The sequence below is a fragment of the Struthio camelus genome, chromosome 3 (assembly GCF_040807025.1).
Source record: "Struthio camelus isolate bStrCam1 chromosome 3, bStrCam1.hap1, whole genome shotgun sequence".
In the NCBI taxonomy this organism is placed as follows: domain Eukaryota; kingdom Metazoa; phylum Chordata; class Aves; order Struthioniformes; family Struthionidae; genus Struthio; species Struthio camelus.
In genome coordinates, this window is record NC_090944.1 from 35,464,573 (window position 1) to 35,481,050 (window position 16,478).

The following is a 16,478-nucleotide window of genomic DNA, read 5'->3' on the forward strand; positions in this document are numbered from 1 at the left end:
CTCAAAAAATAAGACCGAAAGAGTTGAGAGAAGCATACGTTTACTTACATGTGAGAAATATCTGAAGCATCAGGTTAAAGAGTACAGCAATGATGAAGGGGTCGTATTTTATGTGTTTTTTTTTTTTTTATTTTTCTATGAAAATTGAAAGAGCTTTCTTTCAATTCTCCTTTTTTTCTTCTGTTGAACTATAATCTTCTGCTGGGATCTTATCATTGCTGTTCTAGCATAACTAACTGTGTCAATGACCACACAAGGAGAAAACATACCTTCTCCCTCTGGAGCTAACATGAAAAGAATCTTACAATTCTAACAGGCCTGACCTGCTATGCTAGCACTGAACAAATTAACAACGTACCACAAGCTCATAAATAGTACTCTCTGGAGTCTTAAATGCCAATTTTTTTCTCTAATAAGCAGTTTTATCAGAACTTTAAACCTGAAAGGTTTAGTTCGGAATGGGATAGTCTTTTAGATGGCTATTTGTAAATATTTCTTGTATCCTTCGGTAAATTTAACAGAAAACTGTAAAATTTTTTGGAATATAAACTTTTACAATATTACAGTGCTATGACTTCATGTTTGTCTTTTCTGCAAGAATGCACAGTTATTTTCCTATACAGATTCATTCAGCTCTACACTTAGCACTGACTGAATGAAATATCCTCAAAAGAGCTATGCCTCCTATGCCAAACTAGAATAGGGCACTACTAATGGGTACAGTCCTGAAATCCTTATAAAGTACAGATTTCTCCTCAGAATCTTTCCTCAGCGTGACTTTATTATTCTGTACTGCAGCTGAAATACACGCTAAACTATCTTTGACATTGATATATCAATATTCTGCCCCACATTCCTAGACTTAAACAAGTAGATTGGTCTCATCCATTACCGCAGAAAATGAACCAAGTATTAGTTGTAGGTACCTACAGAAAAGTAGAACTGATTCTTAAGAACAGGCAGAGGAATAGAAAATGAAGTCTCCAGATGAATGCTAATGATTTAGACCATGTAACATACTACAGAAATTGAAAATATCTGTCAGGAAAAAAACAGTTTTTTTCATAATTCATTATAAACATAGGGCAAAAACCTAACCCCTCACGAGTAACTGATTGCTCTGAGATCAGTATTCCACCATTTGCTGGTTTCAGTCACTGAAATTTGTCAAGATATTTTGTGACATTTTTAATTTCAAAATTCTCCTTTATTCTGTGAAAACCGAAAACTATCACACTTAAAATGAAAAACATCTGTAAATTTTGGCTCTAATTTTAAAAAATATTTCTATTTAAAAAATAGCCCATAACACATAATAAAAAAGTAAAGCATTATGTCGTAAATAGCCTGAAACAAAACAGTGAACACATTCAGGCAGAATACAGCTGATTGACCTTACCTTTATGGAGGCTGTTTAAGTTTAGTGATCTCAGACTGATCCCAAAGGGCCAGTTGTCTACAACAGAACGCTACTCTGGTCAAGAATTTAAGCAAAGAGGCTACGGGCAGAATGTCTAAGAAGCTCCAGATCTCCTGGGTCATTTAAGAAACTGAAGATGGAATAAACCACCTATATGTTCCTTGAAACCTAGCAAAGTTTTAGACCAGATCGAACTGTGATTACTATGTAATAGGCCATCCCCATAATGCTGCTTCACCTCTTGCCTCATTCCAGAAAGCTGCTTTAGCATCTTAATGCCACTTGAGGATTCCCTAATGTGGGAAGAATCCTTGGGGTTTAGATAAATTAGTGGCTAGCTGCCACCAGATCTTGAACAAGGATTTGGCCTGTTCGAATACATTACTTTCGTCACGAGAAAAGATCAGGGTAGGAGTACCTTGGCAGGGCTATGTAGGAAAGTTTGCCTTGCCATTGGCTGCGCTTTACACATTTCCTTAGAATAAATAGAAAACTTCAATCTGAAACACTGTCATTTCAGCGAACTCTGAGTGAATTCAATACACACGCTTAAGCAGCCATGCTGCCACGGAGACAGAAAAATGACTGAGACTACAAAGCAATCCTTATTCTGCAACTCAAAGCCATAAGCCCTGCACAATACTGGTCTAAAAGCATAGCAGAAGTGCACTCCAGATTGCAGAACTCCAGCAGAAACCCAAGCTCCCCGTTTAAAGCAAGAGTTGCGGAGCAGAGTTGAACTGAATGGTTTTGCTGTGGTATCACACTAGTAGGGAGTGTGGAGCATTCTGCAGTTACAGCTTCTGCAGCTTCTGAGAAATTTTCACCTAAAATCTCATATACATATGCACGACAATCCTGAGGAAACAAGTCAAGAATAATGCTAATGAGGTCTGAGTCCCAAAGCAAAAGCTGTAACATTATTGCAAAGACCAATGATAAAGTATTATTGGGAGCTCATCCATCCGGAGGCATCAAGAAGCAGCTAGGAAACCAGTAAAATGTTCCTTACTTCAATATGAACAGTACAGAGCTTGTGGTCTTCTCTCATCTCATCCCTCTAAGGCATTTTTCTCTATATACTCCATATATAAGTAGAGACTGGCAAGACTGCCAATAGCAAGTAAACACTTGACTGTTAGACTAAGTCTGAAGTTTCCTCAGACATACCGGTGAAAAGCAAATGGGTGAAACTACACTGTTGCAGGTGCCACTTTCCAGCATCATGATTCAGTTAGAGGACAGGGGGCTTTTATGTTTATAAATGGAAATTGGTGCTTTTTACTATCCCAGAAATTTGCAGATAAGACTTTAAAGGAATCAGTAGAATTCTTCATTGGTTCACCACCACAGGTTCCATATAGATAATTGTCATTTTAACAAGCCAGCTACTGTTAAAGTTTGATCTTATTTCACAGTAGTAAGCACTTTTACCTTCCTTAAAAGAAAACAGAAACCACTTATTGGGAAAAAATAAAAACAAAAAGAAATAAAAAATAGATTAAAAAACTAACTTTACTCACTAATTCCTAAAAAAAACTTTTGTGCTTACAGAACTTACATCACCCTAACCTTGACTTGTGCCTTTTAAATAAATACATTCTCTTCCTTCCTGTTTTTTTTCCTTCTTCCAAGAAGTTTCTTTTAGGACTTATGTCAACAGCAGTTTTGCAAGGCAAACATAGAGGAAAACAATTTCTGCACTGTGAACCTAAGAAAGCAAAAGGTACTCTGGAAGGATGAGTTCATTCCCTCTTGTTGGTTCTGCTCCACTTAATACAAAATACCTCATTGTTTATTGGGTGAGAAAGAAAAAAGCCATAACAATTTTATATGTTTGTATGTTCAGGGTTCTCACCTGGAAGGTACAAGCTCAAGTCTTTGTGAGCAGAAAGGGATTCGAACTCTGGCCTGGACTTTGAGCTAACTGGTGATGGGGTCTCCAGAGTGCTCTGCAAGTTTAGGCAACCATTTTCTTTGCTTTGGTTAAACACACCCGGAATGGAAGCGTGTTATCTGTTCCAGGATGAGGGAAAGTTTTCATTTATCTCAAAATAAAACTTTTTTTTTTTACCTCCTTGGCTGAGAAAAGCCATACGACAATTTTATTTCAAAATGTTCACCAATCTAGCCGCAAAACTAAACATTTTGGAAGCATATAGCTTTTTTCAGAAGTGCCTTGGAATTGCTAACAGTTTGTAGTAGTAATTTTAGGTATTGAGCTACTTTGCCTGGCCTAATTTGGTCATTTAGTTAGGTTTTGCAGTCTTGAAAATATGTCACATAGAGTGTTCTGCAAACTTAGAATCAGAGATTTGTTCATGTGCAATGTCATACTTGTTTAAATTTTCAGTTTCGGTAAGCAGCATGTGTTAAGTGCGCCTATGTCATCTTAAAGTTTATGCATGACTTGATGTGTTTAATTACATTCTGCAGAATGTTAAACCCATACGCAAAAAAGCCATGCTCCTTCAAAAGCAAACAAAGTCGAATAATTTATTTGCCTTTAAGGAGCTAAATGAATCTTGGCTTGTAGTACCTCTGTGTCAGCAAATGGGGTCTTTCCCAATTCCAGACGCACACTGTGCATATGATTCCACCATTTGCTCTTTGAGAAACTAATCCTCACCCCTCTTTGCATGCAGCAGCAGAGAGCTGTACGGGCAGATTATTCGGTGAGATTCGCTATGTAACTCTCCATAACACCAGAATAAATTACATTGAAGATATGTTTTATTGTTGCTCAATATTTGTTGTTGTTGCCTAGGAATTAATACCACACAAGCTAAGCTGACAGCAATAATACCTTGCAGAGGGTACATTTATGACCAGTTATTGTCTCTCCAACTAAGATAGAAACATGAGACATTATTTGAAACATAACACATGCACATAAACAAGGTACCTGTTTGGATATTCCTTGATGATCTGATATATGCTAATCTGAATTGTTTCATTCCCGAATCGGCTGTTGCTTCTATCTTTATAAATCCGGAATTCAGCTGCTGTCACTGCTTCTCCATGTGGGATTTGAGTAAGGTCAAATCGAAATTCCTTGTAGTGCCTTCGCTGATGAGAAAAGTCTTTGTCTCTTTCAACTGTTAGAAAAAGAGCTGAATTTAAATTAGAGAGGTGAAGTGGACACACATTTCCTACGATTAACAGTGTTCCCTATGCTTAGAAGTAAACAAATAGAACAATACTAAACTGCAAATAATAAAACCACAAGTCCAGACATACTTCCAGTTAAAGGAAATTCCACAAGCCAAGTGTCTTCAGTTCAAAAGGAAAAACTCTCAGTGGCTTTTATACAAATTCCAGAAGTCAGAGTGGAAAGAATATCAAAAAAAGCTGAAAGAGGGTATGATGTTAAAGTAGCTAGGAATACGGGCAAACTAAAATCTGAGAAAGGATTTAGGACTTGAGTTCAATCATAAGTGCAGCAGCAGTAATGTCAGAGACATAAGACAGCTCTGGAAAACAGTGTTGCAGGGAGCAACTGGACAGACAGGAGGAAGGCTGATTATTTCCATTTAATGTAATAAATTCTGAAGAGGTGCTAAAGTGCAACTACTACACATTTAAGAAGCGGTTACATCATGTTAATTAACATGGTGTGATCTAACGGCCTAAAGGTCCTCCTGCCAGCAGTGCAGAGAAGGGTACCGTGAACGAGGGCTGAGTGGTTCGGGCAGCCAGGCTGCGGAGGACGCCGTGCTCCTCAGTCCTCCTAGAGATACGGCAGGGTTGCAGGAGCAGCTTCCAGGGTTTCTGATGCTGCCACAGTTTCCAAAAGATAAGCTAATCCCCTCATTGCTTATCCAGGGTTGCACAGAATTTTAAAGAGGAGAAGACAGACTTTTCCTTGATTTGAATTTACAACTGATTTGGGGATAATTCACCTATTAACTGCAGATCTGATCCAGAATTAGGAATGACTTTCTTAACAGAATAAGTGCTTTAATGTGGCAAGCAAACCTACAGGCCACGATACTGACTGATGACCAACTTTTAGGATTAATACTTTGAATTTTACAGACATGGAAGGGAAAGTGATCTGTAGTTTTCATTCCCGCAGAGTACAACGTGTTTTCGACCTCTGAACAAGGTAGTGCTCCATGCTCTGTGACATTTCAGAAGTTGCTCCATCTTCTTCATGATGTAGGTGTTTTGATTTGTTGAGGATGGACAAAGCCTAAACTGTTCAAACCTGGTATTCAGTTTAGATAACCAACTAAACTCTTACGGCTGTACCCAGCTCCACTCAACATTCCCCCCCAACTAAGCCCCACTCATTTACCCAGCTTTAGTATTAATATTCCTCAGATCTAGGAGAGGATTAATGTTAGTTCTAAAAAAGCACATGTCTAGATTACAGAATGTTACATATATAAATAAATATTAATACAATGCCTGCATATTTATAATTAGATGCACATGCACATATGTGCATCCACACATTTTAGATAGATATAAAATAATACTTGTTTGTATATGTACGTGTGTGTATTAATATACTATGTATGTGGTATTACAAAATAGAAATATATTAGAAGAAACAACTATGTTTTGGGAGGGCCATATAAGGGTATAGTTAGGAACGAATGTAAATGAGTGCTATTGATGCAGAAGTATTTACATTATTTTCAGAGATGTGTTTAAGCCGTCAGTGGCCTTATATCTAGTCCTTTAGAGTACACTTTCAAAAATGTAAACCATCATTGTTTTCATTAGCATAATTCTTTAAAATGTACAGGTTTATGTTGCCGTAAGAACCACAGCAAACAAAATATATAGGCTATAAGAACACTTTGTCTTTAATTCAGTGAAAATGAACTTTCTCCTGGCTGACAAAAGGAAAATTGTCTGCTGACTGTGAAGTTTACTTGGCTCTAATGCCTATTTAGCTTACATGGGTTTGCCATGTTACATGATGTAGAAAAAGTAAAGCAGAAAAGAGGCAGAAGCGTATAAGCTGGCTGTTCTGTATTTGAAGACGAATGGGCTGCTACTGAAGAGAAACAGGATACAGGCTATTTAGCAGCTCCATTGCTAGATTTGAAACTGGGAGATATATACAGACAGGTTTGGAGTTTGCTTGCTTTTTTTCTTAAGCCTTTCATTTCTGAGAGAACCTGGTGAGGATTAGCATATGCAAATGCAGTGAACTGGTAAGGATTTTTCTAGAATAAAGATTTAATTGCAAGTTTCTAATATTACAACATAATTTCTAAATTATAGTGGAACAGATACAAAAGTAATCTTCAGATGTAAAATATATTAAAAGTAGAATTAAAGTAGCAATCACTTCTGATACTCCTTGGTTAATATTTATTCAACAACTACTTACCAGCATTTATGGGTAATTAAGCACTACGCACTATATTACTATGAGTAAGCATTGGAGAATTACACTCTAAATGAAGGTTTTAAAAGCCAGTGCTCCTATGTTGTTTTGTTTTCATTTGGGTTGGAGGTTTTCTTTAGTCTAGTTTCTTACAAGTACATTCTAATTAGTAACATTAGTTTGGAAACAGTAATTCGCTCCATAGATGTTACTGTTTGGACACAAACATCTACAATGCACCATGATAACATTGGTAGTATTCTCTCAGGACCACTCACAACTGCTGAAAGAATACTGATAGCAATTTCCTGTTGAGTGCAAAATTAATTATTACAGCTAAAATAGGTGTTACTTATCTATGTTCCCATGTATACCCCAGGAAAAGACAGCACTGCCATCTGAAAAGGATGCAATCAGCCTCTATTTCAAAATTTCCTTAGGCCTAGACTTGCTAGGACAGAATTTACAGGTAAGTTATGAGTAATAACAGACTATACAAATGAAGGATTGAATAAGACAGTCACTATAAACTGTGAAAAACCCTGAGTCCGAAGAGGTCCCACTGTCCACAGCAAAGCCAGAACGTCAAACTGTAAATTTCTGTAGGCCAATGTACAAAACATAAAAACAGCTTTGGACAGGTTAAAGTTTTGCATTATATAGTGAACTGAAAAAAAAAGCCATTGCTATGATGTTGTAATATTGTCTAATAACTAGAATGACAGAATTAAATCATAAAAGCAAAAGAGAAACTTATTTAATGAAATTAATTATTTTACTACTGAAGATAATACACAAGTCTAGATCACTTCTATATTAGCCAGGGATGAAAAACTGCCTTGTCAGGGGAGACCCTGAGCGTTTAGTCAGGATATCTCCTAGGTTCTTTGTTCTGCTGAAATGACACAAATTCCTGAGGGGCGCTAAGTTTCAAATATTTTTATTTCACTTGCAAGAGCTATTCAACAGTGACAGCCTGTAAAATACAAGTTAAGATTTGTAATTACATTAATTTTAATTTAATACTTTTTTAATTTAATTTTTCTATATTCTCATGTCATCCCAACACCCATTTCACCTGCCAAAATGCATCTATCTCTCGGTTTGATCACAGCATCTATAAAACAGTTGACTAGAAAATGAGGAAGTACTTTTTTAACCATTGTAGGAAAATAATTTTTCTCATTAAAAATAATCTAGAATATCAGGGTCAACAGGATATCGGTGCTGATTACATGAAAGTTCATTTGCTTTCATTGACCAAGATTCTTAGCATCAATTTAAAATACCACTTGAAGCTAATATAGTCAGCCCTATGGTTACATTAGGCAAGTCATAGCTTGGGGCACTATCACAAATGCTTGTTTGTGTAAGATGGTAAAGAATAATTTTTGCACCCATGCAGCTCACTGATGAAATATTTATATATTTACACTAAGCACATTTATCAGAAGAGAGAAGACAAATTTACACCGTAGAGATACTTTAGAAAAAGGATCATCACGGATATCAGGAGAAAATATTTGTATAAATGAATCTGAGAACGGTACAAATTTTCAGTAAAGAAAAGTATGGCCTTCTGGAAAAAACATAAAGCATCCAAATGGATGGGCAGTGTAATAAGCAATCAGTATACTATGGACTCAGCTATAAACGTCTGTTGATAGAGCTTAAACATTACAACGTAAGAAGTGCTAGCGACAACTTTACGCCAAGTGTGTGAGGGACTATGATACATGTTCTTTCACTACCCACTAGTTTCCCACTGCCGTATGTTTTACCTTTCCCGAAGAGGCTGATATGTTGTGACATGGGTGGAAAGTGAAAGCTGCTTCATCAAACTAAGGATCAAATCAAAGCTATGTTGTAATAGGCTGATTTTGCAGTGTAAGATCCCAAGATCCTGACTGGATGCACACATAGTGAAGCCTCACTAATAAACTTAATGTCACTGTTTAACTACTAAATATACATGCCAAGACAAAACCAAAGGTCTTACAGACCATGTGACTGTGAGGGGCCATTTACACTAATCTCACCGAATTTCGCTGTTTGACTCTGAATTCTTTGCATAAGCGCTAAGTAAACTAGGCAGTTTTAATCACTTCGAGGTGATAAAGGTTACAGTAAGCTGATACACTACAAACGACACTCGTTTACATCTTGAATATAATGAAATGATAGTTTATCTGCAGTGAACACTTGTGGTTATCTGACAAAAACAGGTCAAAGGTTCCAGGCGTTTTCTCCTGAAATTACTCAGTGCTGCCTCTAATGACTGATAATTGAAAGCAGAGGCTGGAAATATCAAATGTGGTAGGTGACAGATAAGCAACAGATTAATGCAAGTACTCTGTTACAGGACACTAAAAGGTCAGAGGCCCTAGGAATTAGCTATTGTGCTACTGTGAAAAGACAGACATCAAATAACTATTTACTTCATTCTTGCTCTTCTCTCCAAAATCCAAATTCTAAAAACCCATTGTCTCTTCCAGGAGCAGATTATTTAAAGGGGTAACACACTTAACAAAATATAGCAATAAGGCCTGTAGGTAGCATAAAAGATGTGATCCCAGAGCTGAGTGAAAGCTTAAAAAAAACTTTGCTAGAGGTAGATATCTTAATGAAATGCATCTGAGAGAAGGTAAGAAGCACATTAGACTGAACATCATTCACATTCTGCAGAGCAAATACTTAAGGATGCTACATAACAGATTAAAAAAATGTATTTTTAAAGCTTTGTAACTTTGTACAGGCTTTTACACAGTAGAAAATGAACTTATTTTAACTTTAGAAATTTAAATTAAGCTTAGTTCAACAAGTGCACAAGTGCATCTTCCATTTCTGTACTCTAGAAGCCCTAAAAATACACGATCTGATTAAAAGCCCATTGAAGTAAATGGCAGGGGTTTTTTTCCACCAGTGGTCTTTAAGTAGGGACTGCAGTCCTTCTAAAAGAGGTTTTAAGTAAGTTGAAAGGACATTTTTAAGTAAAACTATTGTAAAAAATATTTTACAAAAGTGATTATTACAAAAAATTATCAGAGATGTAAATACTGGTCTAAGACTTTTACTAGTATAAGATTTAATCTGTGTAAGACTTAATCCGTTTTATGGAATTTTAAAAAACCCTGACCCAGACTCTGAAAGTCTATTTGAAGTTAGACATTGAAATTCATAAAAATAGTTGCCTGTCCTCAGAAGAATGTTTCAGACACCAGAGACATCTTCCTGATACAGTCAATAGAGAGACACTTCTGTTTGCTAAGGGTCAACTGTCTCGAGCCAGCCAGTAAGAAGAACAGAGGAATATATCTGCATTTCCTCTTTAGTTAGTTAGCTGGAGTCTCAGAGACCAGAAACAGGAGATAGCCCCTTCTCAGCCAAAGGGCGTTTCCATCTGTATCAGCTACTTTCTCTAACTGTATCCTAAGGACTGGAATATTGAGTAGCCTGGTAGAGGGGCATCCTGGGCGACTCCACAGAAGAAATGGAAGAACTGGGGGGGGGGTCAAAATGAGAATAAAATAAGTTTTTATTCCCACATCTGACTTTTTATTCATCTGATATTAGGCATCTATTGGATAATTGTTATTCAGCTGAGTGTCCTGCCCTACAAAGCTTCGGAGTCATATGTCAGCTTGCTTGTCCTCCTTCTGGTACCAGGTCTCCTACATATCTTTCTGCACTGTGACCCATGTTGAACAGCAGAGCAGGGGAGGGCTGGTGCCCCTGCTCATATTCTGTAGCTGGTAGTAAGGCAAAGTGGGTGATATAGGCTTCATATCCCTCCTCTTTCCCTCCTCACCTCCTTCCCTTTTCCTCAGTGAGGAATTAAACCATGAAAGGTGTTCATGGAGATGGCATCATTAACACCTGCTTTCTGCAGGAAAATACATTGTGTAGGATTCTGTGATGTCTTAGGCATGTTCAGAATTTACCTTCTGAACTGAGACCTTTTGGGAGCTTATCTCTGGCCAAACTGGATCAGCACATATTCAAGGCCCAAGTTTGGGCATATTAGGAGCCCTTAGATCAAAATGTAGGCACTGGCTGAAACTGAGGGCCCCACAATTATCTCTCTTCCCAAATTACATCCCACTCGTAACCTATCTATCTGAAACATCAAACTCATTGTCAGAACCTTACTCCAAATTCTGACCCCCTCCAACTGAGGCAAAACTATTTCCATAACCAATGAGAGCTTAATTAAGGAGGCAAAGTCTCCGGAAACTTTACCTTTCTCATTGCAACACTTCTATCTCTTTAAAACTACAGTATTGCAGTACTGTTTATGTGAGTTAATCTATATTTGATAATATTAGAATGGTTGTATTTAAAATGACTATAGATTTACAAATGTGGTTCTGAAAGAGTGATGTAAATAGCTTTTGCATTTTTTTTATTAAAAGACAAAGCAGAAAGCTTGGTGGCTCACATTTTGAAGCAAGTTACACTATTGTAAGTTTAGAGTTATTTCACTAAAGTCTTTATTTTCAATCAGTTACTGTCATCAATGAGCAACATTTGGCTATTTTGTTTAACTAAATTAGGGACAGTTTTAAAATCATCTGAAGAAATACTATGCAGTTACTGGCGCTTTCAATATGTGAAAAATCATCTCTTGTCTTCTGAATACAGATTTTTAATAGCAGAATACCCCTTCCGTTATTACACAGAATTACTGAAATGTATGCATTACAAAGTTATTCAAGGCAAGATAAAGTTAATGAAAAAATTTCAGTGACAGCAACAGGTTCTAGAGCAAGAGTAAAAAGCACGAGAAATTAAAAAAAAATTAAAAAAAGACGTCATCTGGACTTTTTTGAAAAGCACATTACTTTTCATTCTTTATAGACTTCAATATCCCATGCTTTATAACAAAATTAAGTTAGAATACTCAAGGATCTTACCCAAACACTTTATAATTACATTGTTTGAGAATGATCAGGAAAGAACTGGTCTATTATTAAAATTTTAAGTTCTTAAGATCTGCTAGATTCTTACCAGTTAAAAAAATACACATTTGAAAACTAAAAATAGTTTAAAACACTAAATTGTTCATCAGGTGGGTTTTGAAATGATGTTATTTCTACTTTCAAATCCCCTCAAAACATATGCACAATATATTCAACTTTAGTAAGTGGTAAACTAGGCAATAAACTAGGCAACAAATTGAAGAAATTGCAAAGGCATGGTAAGAGAATGTAAGAGAAAAGGAAAAGGGATAAATTTGCTTTTGCCTGAATTGTTTTAAGAATCAGAGCTCAGTTAGTAGTTAAAAGTGTTCAGCAGTCACCCTTAGCAGGAACAGTATGACTGTGCCTACCAACAGCTTTTATAAGCACGGGCGTAACAAGATGTCCAGGACAAAGAGGGTTGACTGAGCGCTGCCTTCTCAGGCATAATCTGCCAGATGTTCTGCCCATAATGAGACCATTTATGATGCCTTCCTGTTACCTTACACTGTCTAAAATATCATGGGACAAAATGTGTGTTTTAATGGCATTGCTGGTCTTGATTCATATGCGAGTGGTTTGTTGAAAAGTTCATTGGTAAACGTGTTATTCATTCAATTTACTCCTCTCTCTGTCTTCCCAGCCAAATGCAATTGCTTGACAAGTCAAAACAAGTGCTACACTGCAGCTGCTCCAATAATAATTAAATGCTGGAAAGCTTCAGTTGTTGATATCGAAGAAGTGGAAAAGCAACACCCTGCCTTTCCTTAGGTTAGTTTGATCTTGGCCAGTGCAACAGTAGGAGTAAGCAGCCAGAATAAAGAGATTGGTTGATCCTGCTGTAGCAGGGTTTTGGAACTGAGCAGAACTATGAGACTGTACGTCTGAGTATTATCACAATCCTAATATCAAAGGTAGTTGACAAAGTCTTTCCTCAAAGTCTAGTTTTTTCTCTAGCTTCTACTTTATAATGAGCTTCAAACTGTTGAATGAAAAACTTTCACTTCAGAAGTGCAGCTGTAGCACAAGGCACAACAGAAGATATACTGCAGATAATGGCATTTTGGAATCCTACTTATAGTAGCAGGATGAATCTCAGCTGAATCCTCTTCCTTAAATTAGAACAGTTTAAAGTTCAGCTAGTCACTGTTTCTAGGAGTAACAAAGGAACTTCGTACTTATCTTGTGTTATTAGTAGGTCATAATAATGTGCCATAAGAAGGAAGTACCATAACCAACAATCTGGGGGCAGGTGATGAAGAAGAGGTTGTTTGAAGTTTGCTGTTTTGGAAGTGACAAGTCAGGACTCTAGGATTTCTTTATTATTCTAAGTTACATTGTATGACAGAGGCACAGTCACAAATATCTTTGTTAAAAATGCCTATCCACTAGATTTCTGGTCGTATTCAGTTTCATTAGTGAAAAATAAATCTTTACTTGAATGAAGAGACTGGATTAGAACAAAGACCAATATACTATGTAATACATTATGCAGTTCTGGGCCAATGAATAGATAAATTGGCTAAATCCTTACACCTCATGACTGAAGTTATTAATTCATGTTTTCACTGATGTCTGCTTCACTGGGGCTTTGACATACCCAGTACATTTTGATATTGTCTGTCAACCGTCTTCCATTTTTCTGATATTTAATTTTTTTTTTCTCTAATCACAAATTGTCACAAAGAAAACTAACAATTATTCCCAGGTTTCTAACTGTGTGTGAAAGTCAGGATGTCAGATCAACGCAACCTCAAGGTTAACAAATGACAGAAAAAAAATTCCTCTTGGGTTCAGCGGCAACCGAATAGGAACAAAAGTTATACCTCTGGGATCCAATGGTCAGAAAATAGGTGTAAGTTATAACTGTTTTGACACTGTAAAAGTATACAGATGGAACGTAACTTCTGAGAAGGGCGAAAGGGTACATATCATCATAGGGCAACTGACAGGGGAGTAAAACCTAAACATTAAAGCGTATTCTGTCTTCCCACATCTTCTTTATTCCTTCTCATGTTAACCCTCTACTCACTTCCACCAAATGGTGGCAAGTCACTCTACCATTTAGCATTTGCACACATTGTCTAATAAACCTCATCCATTTCCCACAGTAAAATTTGTCGGAAAAGCTATAGAAGTTGTTTCCACATATCTAACTGGATATGGCTGGGTGCACGCTATTTTGTGTTTAACTTGAACTCCTATTTGAGTATTTTAGTGTTACTAATACTACACTCACTTCAGATTTATAAGTGTATGACACATTACAATAAACTATATTTGACTGAAGTATGGAAGCTGTTCCAGAATATATACAACAACATATCTTTAAGAGACCTGAGACTAAGTAGGCAATTACTATTACCCTGCTGCATTTTCTTTTCCAAATGTTTAACACCGACCGAATATTCAATAAAATCAGTCCAGCTGTAACAACGATGGGGAACAAAAACCCTCAAGAACTTCTCATTCAGAGAACAGAAAAATTCTTACTATATACAATAATTTAAAAATTATTTTGATACACTATATTTTATATAGGATATGAAATACACGTATTTACAGAAATAACTGACCTAAGGCCACATTCTTTGCTGATATGACAGTATGGTTCCACTTAATTAGGAGTTCCTCAAATGTGTACTTTGTGTGCACAAACGTGTACTGGGCTAATCGTCATATTAACTGAATCACGACCTTAAAAATTAAAAATACAAAGACACTGGAATGTCATCCGCTATGTATTTTTACCCCTTATTTTGAAGAAACGCGCTATGCATACTTGCTGTTGGCCGACACTATCCCACCCGCTCGGATGACCCTGAGCAGTGGGGAAGCGGAACGGAGCTGGGGGCAGAGGCAAGGCAGGGGCAGGAGCGCCGGGGCCCTCCCAGACCTCGTGTCCAGGTGCAAACGGGAGCACGAGGAAGCGGTGCCAGGGCAGCAGGCAGTCATGGCAAGGAGGGGCACTTTCAGCAGGCGGGTTTTAACAGCCAGGCTGGGAGCTGGCTGTGATTTTAACAGCTTGTTATACTGATTCAGGCCGAACCCTGTCCTCTACAGCTCTGGTAGTCTGGATTCTGATCAGGATTTATTCATCACAAGGAGAGACTATTTCACCCATGTATAATCCCATACTGAATAAACCTCCTCACTGGGAAGCAACAAACACATGGATTTTCTTTTTCTGAAAGAAACTTAATTTAAGTCTTACCCAGTTAGTTAAATTAAGTCTTACCCACTGTTTCAACCCTCTTTCAGTGCAGAAACGCACTAACTGACAGTGAATTAAAAGTCCTCTGTGCTGGCCACCCAGCATTAGCCATAGGCTACTTGAGAAAAAACCTAGTCTTCTCAAAAAAATATTTGTGCCATGGAAGACCTCAGATTAGCTCTAAGGAACACAAAAACAGGTTGGTGATCCCTCACAATAGGCATGTTCCTGTTACTTAGGACAGACTGGGGGAGAGAGGCACAGAAGTGTCAAAATGACATAGAAAGAATGAAAATCATTTCCAAAGTAGAAAGAAGAAACATGACACTTTGCGTAGAAATGCACATCCAGCAATTGTCCTAACAAGATCATCACTGCATGCACTCCAAAAAAAAAAAAAAAAGGCAAACATTGATGGAAATAACTATAACAAGAGAAAGACCCCCCTCCTCTGTGATGCTTGCACCATTCCTGTGTTTGCACTGTTGTTCCACCTGGAACTGCGTTTCTCATGTGCATGTAAAAATAATGCTTCATAGGTATATGTCTTTAGTTCCTGGACAAATTACTTACACATAGAACATCCATGTTTATTGTAGGAGCATCTATCAATAAAGCAAATCTCTGAAACAGTGAAGATGACTTCCTGAAACTCCACTGAGCTAATAACAACTCACTTAATAACTGAGCTAATGTGTCTCAGACAAAATTTTAGTGTCTTTTTGAGCAGAGGGTAAAGACGAGCAGGGAGTGGGAATGTGGCCACTAACACTGTATTTTTATTTCGCATGCAATTTTTTACATACAGCACTATTAAGAATATTTGGCATTTGTTTTACAGTGTGTGATCAGCCTTTGCAGCTGTTTGCACTAAACCTTTGTTTCTACTGGGGCTAGAAGTGACCGCTGCCCTGTTCTTAGCTGATAGGCCTGGTTTTCTTTATAAAGTAACTCAGAACCATCTGTTGCCCATCCCCAAAATAGAAAGCGTCGCAGTCTCTTCTTTTGGGGGTTCTCTTTCATTCCCATTTTGACCAGGGCACGCTCCAGGGCACACTTCAGGCAAGCCTAAAGACAAGCGGGAGTAGCAAGGTTTAATGGAGGCCATAGCACATCTCATGGGCCCAAAGTCATGCACCATTAGTAAAATGCTGATAAAAGAAGTTTGCATCTTGTATTGCAGCAGGTACCAACCTCAACCTAAGATGAACAGGTCTGGTCCTTTTCTCATAACTTATTCTATGTCCACGGAGCCAAGTTTTCAGTTCATACGCGTGTCTGTTTTGTTCACTTGAAAGCCCTGATGGACCTTTTAAATTAGGTCTCCCCTGTACAGACAACCTCCAAGCACATCCCAGTGACCACAGCCTTTGCAGTCACCCCTTTCTAATGGATGCATGCCATAGTGGAACACAACTGCAAGGAAACTAAAATGGGGGAATATATTGTTAATCTTAATGACACCAGTCCCTACATTCTGACACAGTGAACTGCAATATGAACTCGATATCCTTTGTATTTACTCCATAGCATAAACCG

The 16,478-nt window shown here is 37.5% G+C and overlaps 1 protein-coding gene across 5 annotated transcripts in view; it reads right to left on the minus strand.

The window, feature by feature from the left end:
- Positions 1-16,478, minus strand: part of BMP5 (bone morphogenetic protein 5) — a 78,045-nt gene that overhangs the window by 31,476 nt on the left and 30,091 nt on the right. For 3 of the 5 annotated variants that reach the window (XM_068937399.1, XM_009687031.2, XM_068937400.1), the window contains one exon: positions 4,326-4,518. In XM_068937399.1, coding sequence (XP_068793500.1) covers positions 4,326-4,518 — 193 coding nt within the window. Of the gene's footprint in view, positions 1-4,325; positions 4,534-16,478 lie in introns of all 5 variants that reach the window. The other 2 variants (XM_068937398.1, XM_009687030.2) reach the window with 1 other exon arrangement.